Source organism: Gnatocerus cornutus, chromosome 2, assembly GCF_029298725.1.
Source record: "Gnatocerus cornutus isolate USDA-ARS CGAHR chromosome 2, icGnaCorn1.1, whole genome shotgun sequence".
In the NCBI taxonomy this organism is placed as follows: Eukaryota; Metazoa; Arthropoda; class Insecta; order Coleoptera; family Tenebrionidae; genus Gnatocerus; species Gnatocerus cornutus.
In genome coordinates, this window is record NC_142234.1 from 11,558,871 (window position 1) to 11,580,814 (window position 21,944).

The following is a 21,944-nucleotide window of genomic DNA, read 5'->3' on the forward strand; positions in this document are numbered from 1 at the left end:
CCTCTAAAAATAAAAAATCAGTTACACAACATCATTTAATAAGGTAAATCGTGATAAATATGTAATGTGTAAAAAACGATAAAAATGCGTCTTGATCATAATAATACCCTGTATGCTATTTAATAAGAGCTTGTCATGGTCAGGAGTCCTCTTCTTTATCATTCATATGATAACAATTTGCGATAATGCCGGTACATTACATGTACGCAAATCAACAACTAACAAGTAAAACTCATGTTTCAGACAAGCGGCAAGTGAAACATGCTGTGTCACAGTTTAATCAAATTATCAGTTTACTTTCAACAAGTGTTGTTATCTAGTTTCTTAAATACCTAAGGAGTATCGTAACAATTTAAAGTTTGTGACTCAATAGAAATTGATAATGGCTTGCTGTGGTGTAATTTTAACCGCTGTTGTGGTAATTTTCATCTTAAAATTTGTGGATAAAATTCGGAGAGCTTTCAAAGTTCCTACTATCCCATATTTAGAAGATACGTGGTGGGGCCCTCGAGATAAGACCGAAGAAGATGATTCCATCAAACCTTTCACAATAAACATACGTGAAGAGGTAAGTTTCATTCTTGAAAGCATAAGTAGATATCACACCATTCTGTAGGTAATAGATGACCTTAAGAAAAGACTCAGCAATGCTAGACCGTTAATACCTCCTTTGGAGAACATACAGCATCAGTATGGCCTCAATACAAATCTTCTCAGCAAAATTATCAAATTCTGGACCACGGAGTACAATTGGAAAGAACGTGAAACTTTTCTTAATAAATTTCCACAATTCACAGTCAGCGTCCAAGGTTTGCGCATTCATTACATTCACGTAAAACCCGAAAACCCTGAAGGATATAAAGTCCTTCCGCTGTTACTTTTGCATGGATGGCCTGGATCAGTCCGAGAATTTTACGAGATAATACCGATGCTAACAACCCCAAGACAGAGATGTAACTTTGTGTTCGAAATTATAGTCCCATCTCTGCCCGGTTATGGATTTTCAGAAGCCGCCGTGCGACCCGGGCTAGGCCCCGTCCAAATGGCTGTGGTTTTCAAAAATTTCATGAAGAGATTGGGTTTCGAAAAGTATTACATTCAGGGTGGTGACTGGGGAGCTCTCATTACCCAAAATATGGCGACATTGTTTCCAAATCATGTCCTTGGTCTTCATTCTAATATGACGAGTGTTAATTCTTTGTGGTCAAACATCAAACTTTTCTTGTACAGTTTTTATCCAACGTTGCTTGTTGCGGAAGAGCACATTGATAAGGTTTATCCTATGAGTAAGAAATTTTCAAACCTTATCCTTGAGACTGGTTACATGCATTTGCAAGCGACAAAACCGGACACTGTAGGTAAGCGATTTTTAAAAATGGTGTGAAGAAAAAGAGTGACGATAAAATTGAAGGAGTTGCCTTGAATGATTCACCGATTGGCTTGGCAGCTTATATTTTGGAAAAATTCATTACTTGGACCAATCCAGCGTGGAAAAATTTGGAGGATGGTGGACTGACAAAGAAATACACATATACAGCCCTTTTGGATAACGTAATGATATACTGGGTTACTAACTCTATTACAACGTCAATGAGATTGTATTCTGAGGCTTTTGGCAAAACGCAATCCAAACTTGGCGTTTCTAGGTGCGTATACCTGATATTTATCACTTCTATATTATATTCTAGGAGGGGTAATTAATGTAATTGTACACATGTACACGATTTTGATTGTTTGATTCCGGATTTAAGAGAGTTTTTGTTAATTCTTTTTAAGTAAACTTACTAATCTCCATTTTTACTTATTATATGTTTCTGTATGTGACTTTTATTTTTATTAATTATTGTTTCAGAATACCAATTACTGTACCTACAGCAGTCGCTAGATTTGCCTACGATTTGGTATATTCTCCCACGCCCATTCTCAAGGAGAAATTCAAAAATATTGTGCATGAAGCAGATTATGAAGCTGGGCACTTTGCTGCCTTTGAAGAGCCTAAAATTTTATCTGCTGATATCTTCCATGCTATTGAGAAAATGGAAGCACTTCGTGCGTAAACAACTACACAAAATTATAAAACTTGTCTACAAATGGTAAAATTTTGTCTACATGTTTGTTAATGTGTGGAATAAAAATGGAAATTCACTTTTATTATGTGTTTTATTATTGTTATTTTAGAACCATTTGAACAAATCAATTCAATTTTTTTCTGTTCGTTTACCCGAATCCTATCGTTTTTAAGAAAAGCAGTAGCTTTAATTTAATAAATAAAATTTAATAAAAAGAATGCCCTTTATAACGAACTAAATTGAATGTGAGACTTTTTTGAATTACTTATTATTCAAATGAAACTGCTCAAACTTCTCGATAGCTACAAAAACGTCCTGTGCAAATAATTTAGGCTTCTGAAATGCGGCAAAATGTCCTCCGTGGTGATCAGATAAATGAAGAAGTTTTGGATAAAGGTCCGGTAGTACTCCATCTGGCGTATAAAAATCATTTTCGAATCTTGCACAAGCACTGGGAACTTGCACTGGCATTCTAAAAATAAAATTGTTTTGAAAAGTGAACCTAAAGCTGAACATGATGAGAAGCATACCTGCTGAGTCCCATCGATTGGTGCTTTTTGCTAAAAGTTTCTGAGTACAGCCTCATAGCAGTGGGCATGCTGCCTGTGATCCAATAAATCATCACATTGTCTAGAAGATGAGCATAATCATAATGTTTTTTCAAACCACCGTCTTCCTGATTACGATAGGTAATATTTGTTCCAGTTATAAATTTTTCAAGAATATAAGCGGCTAGGCCTACTGGCGAGTCCCTTAAAGCCACTCCTAAAAGCAAAAAAAAAATGTCACTAGTTCCATTACTATTGGATCTACTACCGATTGTATCAGGTTTTGTTGCTTGAATATGCAAATATCCAGTTTCTTCCAATTTGAAACCAATATTTTCAAATATTGGATAAACTTTATGGATGTGATCTTCTCTTGTAAACCAAGTTGGATAAATTGCTCCGATTATCACTTTCAAAGCAGCTAATGGAGTATAGGCTACACACATATTAGAATGAAAACCCAATACTGATTCAGGGAACAACACCGCCATTTGATGTAAAATAATGGCACCAAAATCACCCCCTTGCACGTAATATTTCTTAAATCCCAGACGGTTCATTAAGTTTTTGAAAACAACACCCATTTGTGCTGCACCTAAACCTGGACGTACAGCAGCTTCCGAAAAACCATAACCAGGAAGTGATGCTACTATCACTTCAAATACAAATTTTTTATCCTTTTGGGGGGTAGTCAACAGAGGTATGACATCAAAAAATTCTTTCACAGAACCGGGCCATCCGTGCAGTAGTAGAAGTGGTAACACTTTTAACTGAGTAGTCTTTGGTTTCACATGAATGAAGTGGATATCTAATCCTTGAATGTTAGTTAGAAATTGAGGATAATTGTTGAATAGTTGTTGTCGTTCTTTCCAATCATATTTTGTTTTCCAGAAGGTTACTATTTCGTTTAATAAATTTGTGTTTATACCATATTGTTGTTGAATTCCTTCGAGAGGCGGGGTGAATTTTCTGGCATGGTCCAAACGGTATTTTAAATCTTGCAAATCCTAAGTAAAACGAATAATAATTTACTTCGTAATTTACATCTCAACAAAGTACTATTGATTGATTTTGTAATAATTCACAATACGTAGAACTAGAATTTCCGAAATGATTTTTTTTATCAAATTAAAAAAACAGTGTTAAAGAAGAATTCCTAAACCATTGGGTACTTCATTGTCCAATGGTATGAAAGTAGTAATCGCTATTTAAATTTTGCACCAACCTTATCTGAAACGTTAACTTGAAAAGGCCGAATACTTTTATCTTGTTTTGATGGGTCTTCTTTGCCCCACCACGTTGCTTCCAATTTTGGTGGCGCCCCTGGTGTGATTAACTTATTAATTTTGTATCCGGCAAATCCAAGCAGCACTCCGAAAGCCACTAGAATTGTCCAAAAACGCCCCATTCTTGAAACAACTAATATTTTCTGCAGTTAAATGTAGTAAAAATGTTTTTCACTGATAAGTACACCGGAACAAATTATATTTAAATTTATTTATGCATAGCATAGCCGTGTTTGCTTTTTAATCTCACACAATAGTCGGACTGGTCGCGATTACTGAAAATTAAAAACACAATGTATTAACGAAGCACTTGCTTACACGATTTTACATGACATTGTTGTCGTTATTATTATTTATATAAAACATGAAGTTGTTTGGTGTACTTTGAGTAAAAAATTATATTTTGTAAACAACATATTTAAAAATAACGTTTTACCTACGTATATCTAATTATGTATCAATTTGTTTTTTACTTAAAGCGATAATTGCAGTTGAAGTCCACATACTATCAAACGTGTGTATTATGTTTTTTGTATGTTCTGTCGCTTTTAGTCCATTTATGCATTGGTAGTTTTTCACAGATTAGATAGTGTGTTTTAAAATTATTGTGATATTGAAAATGTTGCATCATATTCACTACACTGGTTGTGTAATTAAGCGAGATATAAGGTTTTTCATTTGAGATGATTCATGTTTTTGGAAAATTGCAATATATCATGTTATTATATTTTATTTCTGTTTGGAAAAGTAGCAAACGTAATTAAATTATTAACATTTTGTTTGTAATTGCTGCTTTTAATCAATTAGGTCCCTAACTTAAACATTTATCTACTTGCGGCTGTCGCTTCACTTGATATATACTGTTACCTGTACTTATTAAAAGATAAATTCATTTTAATAGCTAATATGTATTAAGTTAAATAAAATATAGAAATGTTCCCTGTACTTTGAAATATTATATCAATATTTTCTTGACTTGCAACTTTTTCTGTTTGTTTAACGATGGTACTAGGGTAAAGTTTGTTAACAGACAATTAACTTTTTTATTCTTTTAATTTACGAAAACTGATAATGAATTAATTTTATAAATATTTAATTGTGGACCTACTCACCCTTCAAAATGTTATTTGTTTTTTCAAAATATTAAAAAAGACGCCGACACAGTGACAGTGTATTATAGTTTTCACTGGAAAAGCAAGTCGACTGTAGTGCACGTCACTATTTTCATTTTTTTGCGTTCACTGTTTCGCACATATTTGCTATATTTGCCGGTAGATAAAACTAGCAACAATCACAGAATAAATTTATTTATCTAATCTAAAAATAAGAGGCCCTAAGCTGACACCCAATGACTAACGAGTCAGTCAGTCAGTCGTTCTCGAAATACTCTTTCGTTAAGCTACGATAACAATAACAAACCGAAATGCATAGCTTTTTAAAGTTTGTTATTTTAATAATTGCATTAGTAGTGGGGAATGTTATTTACAAATTTAAAGTACGTCCTCAAGTAACAGTGCCCAAAGAAATATGGTGGGGACCTGAGCAACCGTCCGAAGAAAATACAAGCATTGTGCCCTTTCAAATTAATGTTTCAGATCAGGTAAACTAACTATTATGTATTACATACTTTGAAACGATTTAAGTCGTTCTTACCAGTTATTGTATGTCAATTGCAAGTCAAGGTTGCGATGTATTAAAAAGATTGCGATGATAAAATTAGAGTCAATTTATTAAACTGGAATAGATAATTATTTTAAACAAGATTTAATAGTGTTTATAAAAACGTTATTTCTGGAACAAGGCAAGTGGCAACATAAAAAAAAAGAAATCACCATAAAATGTATTATTATTAGAAACTTAAAAATTTCCTTACTTTTAGGCACCGCATAGAATTGAGAAAGTATGTTAACAAATAAGCACAACACAGATTTGATTATTTTTTTAACAATTTTAAATAAACCCTAAATAAATAATTAATAGATAGAATCAAAATAACGCATAATTGAAATAATGGTAACGTGACTTTTTCTAACAAATCAAGCAGATAATACAAACAAACTATTTTCAAATATTTTTTTAGGTTTTAGAAGATCTAAAACACAGATTACAGAACGCCAGAGAATTGAACCCTCCTCTAGAAGGCGTGTTTCACAATTATGGTATAAATACCAACTTTTTAAAAAAAATTGTTCATCACTGGTTAAGAAAGTACGACTGGCGAGAACGTGAAAAATTACTCAACCAATTTCCTCAATTTAAAACGAAAATTCAAGGTCTCAACATTCATTATCTGCATGTTAAACCCAAAAATGTTCCATCTGGAGTTAAAATTCTACCACTACTTCTTTTACATGGTTGGCCTGGTTCAATAAAAGAATTCTACGAAATTATTCCTTTACTAACAACTGTTCAAGCAGACAAAGATTTTGTGTTTGAAGTAATAGCTCCATCGTTGCCTGGATATGGATTTTCCGATTCTGCTGCTAAACCTGGATTGGGAATTACTAAAGTAGCCGTCCTGTTTAACAATTTAATGAAGCGATTGAATTTTGAAAAATATTATATACAAGGTGGCGACTGGGGCGCAGGTATCGGCTCTGCAATGGCTGTCTATTTTCCAGAACAAATTAAAGGAATTCATATGAACATGTGCATAGATAATGGTCTTTTATCCCGACTGAAGCTTTTGGTGGGTGCTGTGTGGCCAAGTTTAGTTGTTGATGAGAAACATCAACATAAAATTTACCCTCTCAGTAACTTCTTTTCGAAAATTTTACTAGAATTTGGTTACATGCATATTCAAGCTACTAAACCAGACACATTGGGTGTGTAGTTTACCACTACTTTAACCAAATGCAACTAACTGCTCGTTTTCTCAGGTGTAGCTCTTAACGATTCTCCTGTGGGGTTAGCAGCGTACCTATTAGAGAAATTTACCACGTGGACAAATCCAGAGTGGAAAAACCGGGAGGATGGTGGTTTACTCCTAAAATATAATTACGACAACCTCTTGGATAACATAATGATTTATTGGGTAACAAATTCAATAACGACTTCCATGAGACTTTACGCTGAGTCACTCAACAGTGAAGGGTTCGAAGACATGTAAATAACCAGTTATTATTATCATCTGTTGTAATGTATAACGCTATTTTATTTTAGTGGTTCTATAACAGTGCCGTCAGCTTGTGCCGTTTTTGATAATGAAGTAGTTTATCAACCTAAATCATTATTCCAGGACAAATTTTCAAAATTATTGCAAGTCAATGAGTACGACGGTGGACATTTTGCTGCCTTCGAAGTTCCTAAAACACTTGCTCATGACATTTGGATGGCCGTTTTAAAAATGAAGAATTTTCAATCTTCAAAATAGTTTTTCTACATCATTGTTTCTCAATTAGAGGTTACATAAAATATAATTAATAATGAACACAACTTGCGTGGTATCTATATTTCGATGTCTCACAATGATAAAGCAGTTTCGTTATGGACACAAAATTTTGATAACGAATATCAGAAGTACAGATTTTTAAGAAATGAAATTTCATTGTATTCTGGTGGCCAAAATGATTATACGTAATTAAACTGTGCGATTAAAATTAAGAATTAATTGACACAGAAAGATAAATACCACTAATTACCTTATTTAATGCTTGGTGTTAATAGCATAAAGCCTTAATAAAAGAATTAAGAAAATATCTTGAAATATTAATTAACCTGGCGCCTCCACCATTTTTTAATCATTAAATATAAATACATATTTTGGAACCTTCGATTATTATCTCAAACTTTTATTGTTATTTAGGAGTATTATTATTTATCAATCAATTTTTGACCTTAATTAAAAGAATTATTTGAAATTACTTTACAATTCAACACTGAATCCAAACATAATATGGTGTATTTAATATGTATCAGCGTGTCTCAGAACTCGCCCGTTGGCCACCAGATGCTGTCTGGCATTCTACAAGTGAATTTAGAATTAGCATTGAAATATACATTTAGTTTTTGTTTCAAAAAGAAAGTTTTGTGACTTTAAATTGCTCTAATTTAACACTTAATAAGTTTTCGCAAATCCATTCTACGAATGCAAGATAAAATTTCTGGTTCATCATTCGCGAGTTCTGGGACATTCTGTATATCTTGACAAATAAATTTCGCACTGTCATGCTCTTGAACATGATTATCGAATTTTTCATCAATTGCATGTCAACGTTACATCAGCATAAATTTGTCTATACTAGAAACCTTACTATATTTTTCTTCTCCCACTTGTGTAACTTTGTAGAGCTGAACTGGAAAATCAGCTGTCCAATGTTCAGTACAACGGTGCTTACCTAATCAACATCAACAAAATGAACAATCTAATAAAAATTCTTCTTTTTATTCTAACAATAGTCGTCGGCAATGTGATTTATAAACTATATCAGTTTCCTCCAGTTGAGGTACCATCAGAAAGTTGGTGGGGTCCAGAAAATCCATCTAAAGAAGACACTAGTATAGTTTCTTTTAAAATCAAGGTCTCAGATAAGGTAAAATTTTAAATGTTTTACACACATTAGAACCTGCATTTGATAAAGGCCATTTAAAAAAAAAATCGTGAATTTTTGAATAGTAAGTTTGCAAAAAACAGTGAACTTTTATAAAATAAAGTGAAACTAATAGTTTTGGCATGTTTATTGATGAATTATAAGTAACATTTTTAAAACATAGTAAAATGACAATCTTAATAGACCATTGGTGAAATTTTCTGTTTTTTTCTCTCAGGTTCTACAAGATCTAAAGCATCGCCTACAAACAGCTCGAGACTTCGTACCACCTCTTGAAGGAGTGCAACAAAATTACGGCATAAACTCTCGACTATTAAAAAACATTGTAGATCACTGGTTGAAAAAGTACGACTGGCGTGAACGCGAAAAGTTCCTTAATCAATTTCCTCAATTCAAAACAAAAATACAAGGTCTTCATATCCATTACCTCCACGCTAAACCGAAAAATGTGCCAGCTGGGGTCAAAGTCTTGCCTCTTCTTCTCTTACATGGTTGGCCAGGTTCAGTACGGGAATTTTATGAAATCATCCCTCTTTTAACAACAGTCCAAAGTGGCAAAGACTTTGTGTTTGAAGTAATAGCACCATCACTCCCTGGATATGGATTTTCTCAAGGTGCAGTCAGGCCAGGACTGGGAGCGAAGGAAGTTGCTGTTTTGTTTAAGAATTTGATGAAAAGACTAAGTTTTGATCAATACTACGTTCAGGGGGGAGACTGGGGTTCGGTTATCGGGACTTTCATGTCAATTTTTTTCCCAAGTCATGTTAAAGGCCTTCATTTGAATATATGTATGTCTAATAGTCATTTGGCCAATCTTAAATTATTATTGGGCAGCCTATGGCCAAGTTTGGTTGTGGAGGAGCAGTACAAGCATAAGTTATATCCTCTCAGTAATTTTTTCTCATACAATTTGTTGGAATCTGGATACGCACACATTCAAGCCACTAAACCAGACACAGTTGGTAAGAAATTTCCTAGAAATACAATTTGTAACTTTTTAATTTTTCAGCTGTTGGCCTTAACGATTCTCCAGTCGGATTAGCTGCATACATCATTGAAAAATTCATCACTTGGACAAATAAAGAGTGGAAAAATAGAGAAGATGGAGGTTTACTTGTAAAGTTCACGTACGATAAACTTTTGGACAACGTAATGATTTATTGGATCACTAACTCAATAACCACTTCAATGAGACTTTACGCTGAGACAATGAATTCTAAGCAAAACATATTACAAGAGAGGTAAAATTAATAATAATTCTCTATACAATTTTTTAAAGCGTTATTTTCGTAGACCCCCTGTAACGGTTCCTTCAGCCTGTACAATATTTGATCAGGAACTTATTTATCAACCTCAATCATTCTTTAAAGACAGCTTTACCAAGTTAGTCCAAGTGAATGAGTATGATGGAGGGCATTTTGCAGCTTTTGAAGTTCCAGAAACTCTTGCTAAAGATATATGGCTTGCGATTTCTAAGATAGAGAGTCCCTAAGACTGGCGTCATGTACACCTAACGTTAGAAAAGAAGAAAATCAAATTTGTTAATAAAGTAACACCTTTTTTTTTAACAAATTATCTACCAACTACCTTTTATAGTTAAGGTTTCCAAATCAATTGCACAGTTTGTAAATAAATAAGGTTTAGTTTCTGTATTATTTAATCTAATTTTACGAATCTGGTTTTTATTTCTCATTATTTTAAGACCGACTTGGAACGAAGACACTTTAAGATACTATAAAAAGACATTTCCGGATACGAAAGTAACCCTTTATGACTCATAAAACATGTTTTCAGTCAGATTTCTATTTTCCGTCGTCAATCTCTAAACTTTATAGTCTGCCCTCGTACATATTAATCTTTGTGGCGTTTTGTGTGTTGCGTGTGTTGCCAAGACCCTGAATTTACCACCGAATTCGATTGGGACCGAAACTTTTATTTCCTCGTGGTTTTCAACGCAATCGTTGCCCTACTGTTCGTTGTCAGTCAAGGCAGCCAGTCTGTACTTAGCGATAAATATTCACCAGTACACCGCAGAACTACTAACTAATCAAACCGTGCACGTTTTTAAGATAACACGTATCAGAAGCAACTCGGTCAGCAAGAACCGCGATCGCTATAACAAGATGAATGGTTTCTTAAAGTTTCTTGTTCTATTACTAGCACTAGCAGTGGGCAATGTAATTTACAAATTAAACCAGAAACCAGAGGTAAAAATTCCTCAGGAAACATGGTGGGGTCCTGGTAATCCAACTAAAGAAGACTCTGCTGTCGTTCCGTTCAAAATTAATGTTCCGGACCAGGTAAATATTTACACTTTTGTTGTACACATTCATGGTTGTATCATATCAAGGTAGACAGATACGAGGTGTTGGGATCAATAGTCAAGGTCGTTAAAAAAATTGTGTTTCCAAAGAGAAACTTTTTTGATTTGATTAATTATTTATTAGATTACACATATCAAATAATAACAAGTAAATATCTTTAATTGCAGTTAATTAAAATTGCAGACTTTAACGATATACTCGTACCAAGTATAAGGCCAAAGATACAAACAAGCAAAAAGTTGCAATGCGATAAAATACGCAAATTCAATTAATAAACGGCAAATTTATTGCTGAAAACCGGTGCCTATTCGGAATATATTTATTACCTATTTAATTAATAATGATAGGGATTTTTGCAAAGTCATTGCTTGTACAGTCATCATGAGTTAATAAAATCCATTTTGAACGTTTTTAACTCCTTCGTTTTTTTCAGGTTCTAGATGATCTAAAGCACCGCCTACAAACAGCTCGAGACTTCGCACCACCTCTCGAAGGAGTGCAACAAAATTACGGCATAAACTCTCGACTATTAAAAAACATTGTAGACCACTGGTTGAAAAAGTACGATTGGCGTGAACGCGAAAAGTTCCTCAATCAATTTCCTCAATTCAAAACAAAAATACAAGGTCTTGATATCCATTACATACACGCTAAACCGAAAAATGTACCAGCTGGGGTCAAAGTCTTACCTCTTCTTCTCTTACATGGTTGGCCAGGTTCAGTGCGGGAATTTTATGAAATCATCCCTCTTTTAACAACAGTCCAGAGCGGTAAAGACTTTGTGTTTGAAGTAATAGCGCCATCGTTACCTGGATATGGATTTTCTCAAGCAGCTGTAAGGCCGGGTCTAGGAGTGAACGGAGTTGCTGTTTTGTTTAAGAATTTGATGAAAAGATTAGGTTTTGATCGATATTACGTTCAAGGAGGCGATTGGGGTTCAGCTATTACACTAACAATGGGAATTTTTTACCCTGAACATGTTAAAGGAATTCATACGAATATGTGTATATCAAACAGTCTCTTATCCAAACTTAAATTATTAGTAGGTAGCATATATCCAAGTCTGGTCGTTGATGAAAAACATAAACACAAGCTTTACCCTCTTGGGAATTTTATTTCAACAAATCTCTTAGAGTTTGGATACATGCATATTCAAGCAACGAAGCCGGATACAGTTGGTAAGCCGCTTTTTACCAATTTTATACAATATATCTTAATATTCCCACAGGTGTTGGTCTCAACGATTCTCCAGTCGGATTAGCCGCTTACATCTTAGAAAAATTCACTACTTGGACGAACCTAGAGTGGAAGAATCGTGAGGACGGCGGATTACTTTTGAAATACACTTACGATAAACTGTTGGACAACGTGATGCTTTATTGGGTAACAAATTCAATTACAACTTCGATGAGAATTTACGCTGAATCAATAAACTCAGAGCAAAACGTATTCGACGACAAGTAAGTTCAATTTTCGTTTGTACACAATAAATACAATGTTATTTTACAGCCCTCCTGTCACTGTTCCATCCGCTTGTGTTCTTTTTGATCACGAAATTATTTATCAAACGCGATCATTGTTTGAAGACAGATACACGAAATTGGTTCAAGTGAATGAGTACGACGGGGGACATTTCGCAGCGTTTGAAGTTCCAGATACTCTTGCCAAAGATATATGGCTCGCTATTTCTAAAATGGAGAACCCACCGCAGGCTAACAAGAAGTGATAGTTTAATTTGCATAAGACTGAGTGTTTTTGTTGATGTTGAAAAGTTGTTAAACCGTTGCTTTGATGCGACACTAAAATTTTCTGTTAATTTTCAATTGTTGTTCACCTAAGTTGTTTTTTGATTTTGAGAAATAATAGTTTTCCACTTTTACTAAATAAATTTACAAACAGTATTTATTTTTTATTACCCATCGCACATTAGGTTAAGTAAGTGATCGTTTTATAAAAACGAACAAAAAATTCGTTAAAAATATACGACTTCGCTGAAGATTTGTGTACAATCCTACAAAATATTTTGAAACAATATTTTACGGCTTGTGCAAAATAAATACATAAACGATATCTGTAATTCGATAAATTGGAATCTTGATATTTAGAAATTAAAATAACAACTGTACCATAACGTAATATGTTATTAGTACGAAAATTGTATTAGATAACACAAAAATGGAGAATTTTAGCAAAGCAGATTACTCATTTAAAAGGTAAAACTGCGGTTTCCGGTTCTGATTAAAAAATGACTTGCCAGTTGTAAAGAACATAAAGAACGGCACCACATTTATCCAAATAATTACAGATCTAACTGACACACTCGACGAATAATTAAACAATCCACAGATTAAATCTTTCACAACAGAAACGTGGTTTGCTGGTTGCTGAATCGACATCCGGCTGTGACCATTTTCTTTGTTTTGATCAAAGTCAACCAAGCCAGACCCAGACCGTTGGTACACCTTTACCCATACCTACTCCAGGTATGTACAGGTAAAAGTCTTAGATATAAAGAATAAATCAAAAATTCGTCACTTCGTATTTTCATGTTGTAAAATGTTGAATGTTACACGATCTCAGATCCAGTATTTATTACGTAATAGAGCCGACAGTAGCCTTTTTATCCATTTAACGCGGTTTTAAATTACAAATTACGTCTACGTCACTCAGTCTGAAATTGCAGTGTTGGTCGAGAAGTGAGAGGCATCCATGATGATTCTTACCACCTGTTAATATCAAAGAAATAAAAGTGGCTGGAAGAAATAAGAATTCCCGTGGCCTTCGGGTCTTATGGATTCCGAGATCACACAAGAGGAAGAAGAACAAATATTACGTGTCACACGTTGATTCTGATTCACCTACACGGTAAGTGAATATCAATGTGGTAATTTTGTAATTTTAGCAACTTATAAGTAGTGATCGCTAAGTTAAATATGTTTTTGTAATAACATGTGCACAATGTAAACACATTTCAAGTAGTTTAGGCTTGATCAAGTTTAAATAGCCATTAATAAACATTTGTCAATTGGTAATTTATGCATGTAACCTTCGCTGCAGATGTACTTACTACTGCACATGCATTTACTACAATTTCCGACTAGGTGAAAAAAATTCGTTAAACGTAATTAACTTCAAAAGTGAAATTAAATGAAAAGAAATTCGGTTCGGATACTAAATTTATGTTATGTTAGTTGTATTTTCAGAAAATTTACCTTTTAGGTAAATATAGCTACATTACAAGAATAAAATAACAGTCAAAGTAAAATAAAATAAAAAGTAAAATACATTGATTTTCGCTAAATTCGTCCCACACACAAAATGTTTGTCCTTGAAACCGTGTTAACGATAAAATCAAATGGGAATATAAAAGTTATCTTGAAAAACAACTATGACCATTTTATTTTTTCTAACTCACAAGGTAGGAATAGTAAGATTAATTAATTTTTTAATGAGCATTTAGTCGCATTTACATAAAAACTACAAAGAAACTTCATTTACTTTTAACATTAACATGGCAGTTAACATGAACTTGCAAGGTATTTGTACTGTAATATTATGACAAAACATCACTGATTTAATTATAAATTGAGAAAAATCTTGAGTAATTTTTATTAGAACATACCTATCTACAAACTAGCATGTAAAAATGGCAGTCGTAAAACCAAACTAAAATTTGATATTTTATAATCACAATGACTTTCTTTGCATTTCCTGCTCTGCTTTTTGATATATAAATCCTTAAATGCATTTTTTTGAAGATGTGTATTTTGGATTCCTTCGATTTTATACATTTCTCGACGATTTTCTTAAATTAGTTTTGCTTTTACAATCATATCTGTTGATTATTATCATTATCATTATCTTTATTTTCGACAGAATTTTTAAAAATTAAATATCCTTTTTAATTGTAACCTTTGTCCTGGAACACAAATGTCGAACTGTTTCAAATGCATTATAAAAAGCCACAGACATAAAATACATATTGAGGAAATGTAAAAATTTATCGGTTTTTGTTTATTAAATATTTTGTGGTGCGATACAGTTCTCCAAAGATGTTCTCATTCTTGGTATTTTTTGAGTAGAGCTAATCTAGTGCGATTTAGAAGATTAGCAAAACCTCAACCTTTTATTATAAATTAACTGCTCTCATTTTCTAACGACTAAATTTAAATATTATTTCAGTCTTATGAAGACGTGACATCAGTGGTATCTTAACACAAATATTGTCACTGTATTACAGACACGTTATAAAATAATTACTTGCGTTATCACTTATCATCATGCTTCCAAATGCATATTTATATCTCATTTCTTAGCAGTGAACAATACATCTTGACTCGTTCGAATAAAAGGTAAAAACCCTTTCATTTTTTGGAGTCAACAATAACTTCTTTGTGGGCTACAAAGTGTATTGTAACTTTTTATTAGCACATTATTTCTGTGAAGTCGGCGTAAAATTAGATATTGTGTACCTACATGTTTTTAACATGATTATCGGCAGGTACATAACTTGCATTACCAACGTTTCTGTCGTTGCGGTCACAGTTATACTAAAAAAAAAGACATTGACACCACGTTTTTCGACGCTTTGGAAATCCAGACATGTGCACCTGAAAATTACGTTAAAAATCGCAAGGACGGCACAGATTTCTAAGTAACAAACGAAATGTTTAAACCAATCAGTTCAGTGTCATATTGGTTATGCTCGAGTGCAGGAAGTTTTTATTGTCAAGCAATAATTATTGTGTCAAGTGTGAAGAGTGGTGCAACAAATTTTCTTGAAATATTCAATTGGAAATAAGCAGTAATCTTGTGACTGCTATCACACAGAAATTAAAATAGTGATACCTGTTAATTGGTCGTCAATCAGTCAAAATTGTAAGTCAGTTTTTTATTTTTTTTTAATTCCAACAAAATGTTTTGTTTAAAAAGAACCAAATTAATTGACAGTCCTTATTTACCGACGTTTGTCTGGTATGTTGTTTAATTTCAGTAGTTAAGTGCTGATTTATTTTAGTAATAAATGTGCATATTAGAGCTGTCACGACTTTGTCAACGAGAATCAATCGGTTGAAATTTAGTTCGTGGACCGTTTAATGCTAATACAATTTTCTCGACCTAAATTAACCAATTAGCAAAAGAAATAAACTCAGTTTATGGGTCATAAACAATGATATTCGGCTATTATTATGTACTAAAAATTCGTAATGTAATCGAACACTTAAGTCACTTCTACTTTAATAATGAAATTAATTGTAGATTGGACATTATTATTACTCTTTTTGAACTTTCTGAAATTCGATTGATATTAGTATCGGCTTTAGAGCCGAAATAAACATTAAACAGAATTATAACTTTTTAATTTCAGTTTATTTCTTCATGAAATTCAGCTTTTGTTGTCTGTTTTGATGATATACTTATCTTGTGTCTATACTTATCTATAGAGTAAACTTGCGCTCATGGGATTGAGCAGAATTTGATTGAGAGTTTATTACTGCTCTCCACAGAAGAGTAAAAAGTGCGTAAAACAATTCCATACACATACACCTTAAATATTTAGGTAAGATCATTTATAGGTAATCATTTTCCTTACGAAACAACTCGATAAAATGTAATCATGCGGAAAATTTTTGGTTTTCTGGTATGTACTTGGTTGTACAATTAATTATTAAGACTTTATTAATTTATTTATATAAAATCACGTTTTTATTATATTATTTTTTCGTCGTGGCTGAATCATTTTTGTTAAATAATAATCTGTTTTATTGTGGAGATCGCCGACTTTGACTTGCCTGTTTTTAACATCCATTCACAAATGTGGAGATAATTTTAATAATTTTAATCAGTTATAATCACTATTTTGTCTGGACTGAAATGTATTGCCAATTTTTAAATTTAAAGTGCCAATAGAAGTCATTAACCTGTCCAAGATTGAACCTGAACATTATTGCTAAGTTAAGAAAACATTCAGTTCATTGTTTCCTACAACAGTTACTTTTTAGCAGAAAAGCAATAATTTTCAGTGTGCTATGACGGCAATTTAACGTTTCACGACTTGTATCTTAAGTATTGTTATCAACATTAAAAATTTTTCACTAGAACCACTTCGTTGTTTTACATGTCTATTTGATAGTCCGATAGTCGTTAGGTCACTACTAAAAAGTTAAAATTATAAGCTGTAAGGTCATAAACACAGTAAACTTTGCGATAATATCAGGCCGATAACACAACCCATTTTCCAAAATATGCAAAAGTTGAATCAACGTACGTTTTTTTTATGAAATCGAATCTGCTCGCAAATAGTGCTTGTTAACGATAAAATGGACTTCGCTTTACTATTGATAATTGAAAACAGCTTCATTGCATAATGGTAACAATGCGTAGTTCTTTGTACGTCAAGGTTAATAGATAAAAAAGCAAGTAGTGCTCCGGCAGTTTTCAAAATGATTTGACAAAGGGACGAGGAAAATGTTCAGCTTTCTGGAGTGGTGTGTTGTGGAAATAGTTGCAATTGTATATTTAATTTATTATTTATTGTAAGTTAACATCACTTATCTATGCCAAATTTACATGATTTGTTGATAATCATCCTAATTTCTTCAGAAATGTGTAAATAGTGACTTGGCAAACGATTACTCATGTGTTGTCTGCGGATATACATGACTTCAAACTTCTACAAAGCATTCCATTCATTAGTTGTTTTTACGTAAAAATTCAGTGGTGTTTGCATTCCTCCAGCTCATAGGTGATCAGTTTATAATGACATGAATATTCATCAGAAAGTGTAATGAACTATTTGTTATCAGAGTGCAAAAATGCCTACGTTATAATTCTAGAACCTGCGTATGAGTCAGATGTCTTGAAAAATCATTGTTTTAATTTAATCAAATTATGCAACAATAAAAATAAAAATTTAATTTCAAAACTAAATCAGACAAGAAAGAACATCACTCAATTCAAAATCTATGTCGGCCTGCTACAAACAGAACCTAATTAATTTGTGAAAGTTCGATTTAGAAACAATACTTAAAAAGTCATCATTGTTTTCAACTCTTTGTTTTCTTCCAGTTCAATCATGTCAGGAGATTCACCGAACGCTTTCACCAACGAAAATGTATTCGATTTCAAAGAAGGCCGTTCTTCACCAGCACCTACCACATCAAAAGATCAGAATCAAAGCAGTTACGTAACAGCCTCAGTACTCGTTGAACCGCAAAAAGAAAAAGAAAAAAGTAAAGATAAAGACAAAGACAAAGAGGACGAAGACAACCCCGACTTTTGTTCGCCGACACTTAACCCCGGAGGTAACGAAAAACGAAGAGGATCCGACCCCGACAAAACGCTCGAATTAAACGATCCAAAGGGTGACGACTTTGGGAGAGGTGATAAGAAAGAAGAACAAAATTTGTTAAACGGAGGTTTAGATAGATTGCCGAATCCATACGCGAGATCGAAGGATTTTGACGATGAAGAAGCTGAGGACGACACGTGTATCGTGAATTGCATATATTATACCATGGAATGTTGCAAATGTTCCATTGTTTAATTTGGTGCATAGGTAATTAATATTGTGATATTTTGTATTCGTTTCGTGCCTCAATTCTATTTTTAAGATAAATGTAATTCAGGTACAGCCGAAAATGTACCTACTACATAATTGGACTGTTTGTGAGCGTTCCATTACATGAAAATCGCAGATATAATGTAGAAATAAAAATATTTAATTAAATGAACTCATTTAGACTAGTTTCCGTGTTTTATTTGACACAAATTTAAATGCAATAAAAACCCAAATGGTGAGTAAAATTTATATTGTTTCCTACAAAGTGAAATAGATTTACCCACTTATAAAAATAAGTGTTATAATAGACCTAAATTTTGTCTAGATGGCTATTTGTAGATGAAAGTTTTATAAAAGATGATTTTACGAGTTCAATCAAGCGCAGAACAATCTCAATAAACATATACACCTAAAAGCGTGCAATCCTAATTTGAATTCTATCTCATATTCAACAGTGAAATTAACATTCTTCACCTAATTATTTAACTAAATAACACAATTTACAACAATTAACTATTTTTAATATTCACATTACATCGTTTCATAAAATTTCAATTACCAATTTACTATAATAAAACACAAAGTTTACAGCCATTTATACATTTAAAAAAAAGCGCTTTTCAGAGAGCCGTGGTAAAATCATTTACCAGCATTCCCTAAAACTTTAAAACTTACAATCACCTTAGAAGTAAATAGTCCCGACACAAAAACAAGTAATTTCAATACGACAATAATCTGCGCTGTTTTTTATTTTCAGTCTTTGCGTGCTAGAAAGATAAGTGAACTCAGATTCAAGAAAGTGTTTATGTAGCGATCATTGAGTGAATTTTAAACGAGTACTTATGCTTACTCACTATTTAAGTACTTACTCAGCTTAAATTAATCTGGGAATGATGAATCTGTTGCTGGTTCTACAATACTGGCCCAACTAACATACAAATAAAATTATTAAAAATGTTAGTAATAATGAAAATAGCGATAGTTTGTTTCAAGTGTTCCAGCTTACATAGTACTAGTGATAATAAATTATGAAATCAACATTTTGATTTTAGTCCCTTAGGAGAATGTTGACAGATATGTAAGGTGATCCACTTGAGTTACAAATTGCGTTCAGAGCGTAAGAAAAATATTTAAAATTATCAAAGATTTACAAAAGAATTTCATTAAAATTCGACTAGAGCCACTTCTTGTAACGGACAATCACGACCTATATATAGGTAGCGGATGTGCTTCTGAATTGATTACATACATGTCCAAATCTATCAATTTGGGATTATCACTAAATAATAAATATAAATACTTCAGCGTTTCACTGAGAAAAAATGATTCCATCATATCTTTTGGTCTAACGTTCAGCGGACTTTTCACGTTACCAATGGAAGTATAACCATTCTTAACTTTGGTGTAATTTTCAAAGCCTTGGAATATCTGCCAACCCCAATCTTGATAGGTTTTATTCCCTGTGAACTGATACATGTACCAAAGACTTTCTAGATATTCTGGACGAAGCAAGTTATGAGCATCATTGTTTTTCACGTAAATATCATTGGAGTTTTCACCCTAAAATAAATTAATGTATTAACCGTCGTATTCAATGTGTAGATTACTTGAATGTTAAAGTAAGTGATTTCAGGCGCTAAAAATGTGGGCTGCTGGGCGTAAGTTTGATAACATGTGGTAATTAATTGTTCTGCTAGTTTCATATGACTTTCTGGAAGACCATTGTGGACGCCGAGAGCCAAAGTTCCGGCCAAATAACAGGTGAGATGATCCATTTTTGGTTTGAAATCTTTACCACCCACGAGCAGCTCACCGATAAAAAGAAACCCGTTAGGAACTGTTCTTCTGACCAAGTGTTTCTCCACACCCCCAATGCTGGCTACATAATCGTCTTTCAAACTAAAAATATATCGTCAATAAGTTTTTTTAATTTGATGGATGCCAATTTATTGAGCGTTTATAACACTGTATAATTGCCTCTAATGTCTTGATATATTCTAATTATCCAAAAATAAACCTGACCTGTTTTTTATTCTAACATTTAGATAAATCTATAATCTATTTTTCCTATTATTGCCCCCTGTATTACATATTAAAAGTTCATGAGCTCTATGACGTCAATGAAGCAAAAACTTAAGCTTTTAAATATTCAACTTACTAGTCAATTTTCTTTCCAGTCTGTAACCACTGCTTTAGCAGATATTCATAATAACTATCACCTCTCGCCCCCAATGTGATAGTGGCATATGATCTGAATTGTCCAGTATTTGCATTAATGAAAATAGGAACTAATCCATCCTTCTTTTCCAAATTATGAACGAGTTGAGAAACCTTTGACACTGCATTCTGTAAGCAAAAAGTGGATAAACAAAAAAACTAAAAAGGAACATTACTTCATATTTAGGATTTCCAGTGATTCTACTTAGATCTCTAAACTCTAACTGAATAGTAGTGACTTCTGAAGTACTACTGTCTGGGGACCATTTAGGTGCGTGTGCTTTCCTTGTGAATAAATTAATATCAGAGTAAGGGATTCCTGATTCTGAGTCAAAACTTGGCAGTAAACGATCAGCTAAATCCACCTAAAAATTATTATTCAATTTGATTCAGTTACTAGTCAATGAATCTCACAGCTTTAGTTAGAAACATCCTGTCCTGAGTGAGGTGATAAATACTGAGGAGGCCTCCTAATATCCTAATTGTAACTTCAAACAAATTTACATCTCTATTAACATCAAAATGAAGATGTTTTTCTATCCAGCCTCTTGCTTCATTATACTCTAAAAATACTTACGTAAAATATGAAAAAACTATACATTTTTTACCTTTTGTTAAACCCATTATATAAATGGTATCAATAGCATCCACAATGGTTAATCCAAGCCCAAACCAATCACTGTAACCTTCAGTGATTGGTTTTAAATGGTCATGGCCCCAAGCAAACTGCTTGTACCCTTGCCATGCATGTTTGAAAGCTTTTACAACAGCTTCCTGTCTTGGCGTGGTGGGTCCTGTGAATTTTCTTAAAACTTTAGGGGGCAACAAAACTTGATTCTTATTTTCAGCCTCAACACCTGCAGGCTCTTCTAAAACTTGTCCTCCATGATCCATTTCATTAAAAACTGTATCAACATCTCTAGGATCATTTCTTATGTTACTTAGAACTTCTTTTCTATCACTAGCAATCTCTGTAATACTACTTAACTGTGTTTTATCTGATTCTGTTGACGCTAAATAGAACACAGTTAGAGATAACACTATTGCTATAGTATAAATACAATTTCTCTGACACTTTGAAAGTTCATTCCAATGCTGGAATTAAACAAATGATTTCGGTGTTGTTACTCATTGATGTTTCATTTACCCTTTTTAAACTTTTGGTTCTTCTTCTATCATGAATATTTTCACTTCCACCAGGTACATTAAGGGCCACATGGTCCATTTTCGTAGTGTTCTAACACAACATTACTTTAGAAAAAAAAATAATTATTTACTTACAACGGAGAACCTCGCACAAAACGAGAATCACACGTATGGAACTCAGTCACTCATTAGAAGAGAATAAAATTAAAATACGTCAAAAATTTTGAGCCGTCAGCTGTCACA

General features: G+C 33.0%; 7 protein-coding genes across 13 annotated transcripts; 5 read left to right on the top strand and 2 right to left on the bottom strand.

The window, feature by feature from the left end:
* Window positions 1-208: 208 nt before the first annotated feature.
* LOC148179012 (juvenile hormone epoxide hydrolase 1-like) lies at window positions 209-2,151 on the top strand. Its single transcript, XM_088031325.1, has 4 exons — window positions 209-568; window positions 617-1,358; window positions 1,412-1,646; window positions 1,853-2,151. The coding sequence occupies exons 1-4, from the start codon at window positions 383-385 to the stop codon at window positions 2,055-2,057; spliced, it is 1,368 nt and encodes a 455-aa protein (XP_087887451.1). The 5' UTR covers window positions 209-382; the 3' UTR covers window positions 2,058-2,151.
* LOC148179013 (juvenile hormone epoxide hydrolase 1-like) lies at window positions 2,142-5,148 on the bottom strand. 2 transcript variants are annotated; one of them, XM_088031323.1, is made up of 5 exons: window positions 5,016-5,148; window positions 3,843-4,036; window positions 2,886-3,624; window positions 2,600-2,834; window positions 2,142-2,541 (listed from the first exon to the last, which is right to left on the bottom strand). In XM_088031323.1, the coding sequence occupies exons 2-5, from the start codon at window positions 4,023-4,025 to the stop codon at window positions 2,331-2,333; spliced, it is 1,368 nt and encodes a 455-aa protein (XP_087887449.1). In that variant the 5' UTR covers window positions 4,026-4,036; window positions 5,016-5,148; the 3' UTR covers window positions 2,142-2,330. The 2 variants fall into 2 exon arrangements, with proteins under 2 accessions (XP_087887449.1, XP_087887448.1); XM_088031322.1 differs by having other exon boundaries at window positions 3,843-4,178; window positions 5,016-5,146.
* Window positions 5,149-5,235: 87 nt separating this feature from the next.
* On the top strand, window positions 5,236-7,599 carry LOC148179014 (juvenile hormone epoxide hydrolase 1-like). The gene is made up of 4 exons (XM_088031326.1): window positions 5,236-5,503; window positions 5,984-6,728; window positions 6,783-7,008; window positions 7,066-7,599. Exons 1-4 carry the CDS (start codon window positions 5,327-5,329, stop codon window positions 7,274-7,276), a joined length of 1,359 nt encoding a protein of 452 aa, XP_087887452.1. The 5' UTR covers window positions 5,236-5,326; the 3' UTR covers window positions 7,277-7,599.
* A 508-nt stretch (window positions 7,600-8,107) lies between these two features.
* Window positions 8,108-10,127, top strand: LOC148179015 (juvenile hormone epoxide hydrolase 2-like). The gene is made up of 4 exons (XM_088031327.1): window positions 8,108-8,435; window positions 8,671-9,415; window positions 9,463-9,694; window positions 9,747-10,127. Exons 1-4 carry the CDS (start codon window positions 8,259-8,261, stop codon window positions 9,943-9,945), a joined length of 1,353 nt encoding a protein of 450 aa, XP_087887453.1. The 5' UTR covers window positions 8,108-8,258; the 3' UTR covers window positions 9,946-10,127.
* A 194-nt stretch (window positions 10,128-10,321) lies between these two features.
* LOC148179016 (juvenile hormone epoxide hydrolase 1-like) lies at window positions 10,322-12,678 on the top strand. Its single transcript, XM_088050324.1, has 4 exons — window positions 10,322-10,753; window positions 11,211-11,955; window positions 12,006-12,237; window positions 12,287-12,678. Exons 1-4 carry the CDS (start codon window positions 10,577-10,579, stop codon window positions 12,501-12,503), a joined length of 1,371 nt encoding a protein of 456 aa, XP_087906450.1. The 5' UTR covers window positions 10,322-10,576; the 3' UTR covers window positions 12,504-12,678.
* A 422-nt stretch (window positions 12,679-13,100) lies between these two features.
* LOC148179017 (uncharacterized) lies at window positions 13,101-18,523 on the top strand. 5 transcript variants are annotated; one of them, XM_088050335.1, is made up of 3 exons: window positions 13,101-13,270; window positions 13,461-13,642; window positions 17,846-18,523. In XM_088050335.1, exon 3 carries the CDS (start codon window positions 17,853-17,855, stop codon window positions 18,321-18,323), a length of 471 nt encoding a protein of 156 aa, XP_087906461.1. In that variant the 5' UTR covers window positions 13,101-13,270; window positions 13,461-13,642; window positions 17,846-17,852; the 3' UTR covers window positions 18,324-18,523. The 5 variants fall into 5 exon arrangements, with proteins under 5 accessions (XP_087906461.1, XP_087906460.1, XP_087906462.1 ...); XM_088050334.1 differs by lacking the exon at window positions 13,101-13,270 and having other exon boundaries at window positions 13,280-13,642; XM_088050336.1 differs by lacking the exons at window positions 13,101-13,270; window positions 13,461-13,642 and adding an exon at window positions 15,554-15,655.
* Window positions 18,524-18,571: 48 nt separating this feature from the next.
* On the bottom strand, window positions 18,572-21,939 carry alpha-Man-Ib (alpha-Mannosidase class I b). 2 transcript variants are annotated; one of them, XM_088050320.1, is made up of 8 exons: window positions 21,847-21,939; window positions 21,703-21,792; window positions 21,164-21,650; window positions 20,970-21,118; window positions 20,732-20,920; window positions 20,497-20,684; window positions 19,946-20,237; window positions 18,572-19,898 (listed from the first exon to the last, which is right to left on the bottom strand). In XM_088050320.1, exons 2-8 carry the CDS (start codon window positions 21,778-21,780, stop codon window positions 19,539-19,541), a joined length of 1,743 nt encoding a protein of 580 aa, XP_087906446.1. In that variant the 5' UTR covers window positions 21,781-21,792; window positions 21,847-21,939; the 3' UTR covers window positions 18,572-19,538. The 2 variants fall into 2 exon arrangements, with proteins under 2 accessions (XP_087906446.1, XP_087906445.1); XM_088050319.1 differs by having other exon boundaries at window positions 21,837-21,929.
* Between the last annotated feature and the right edge of the window lie 5 nt (window positions 21,940-21,944).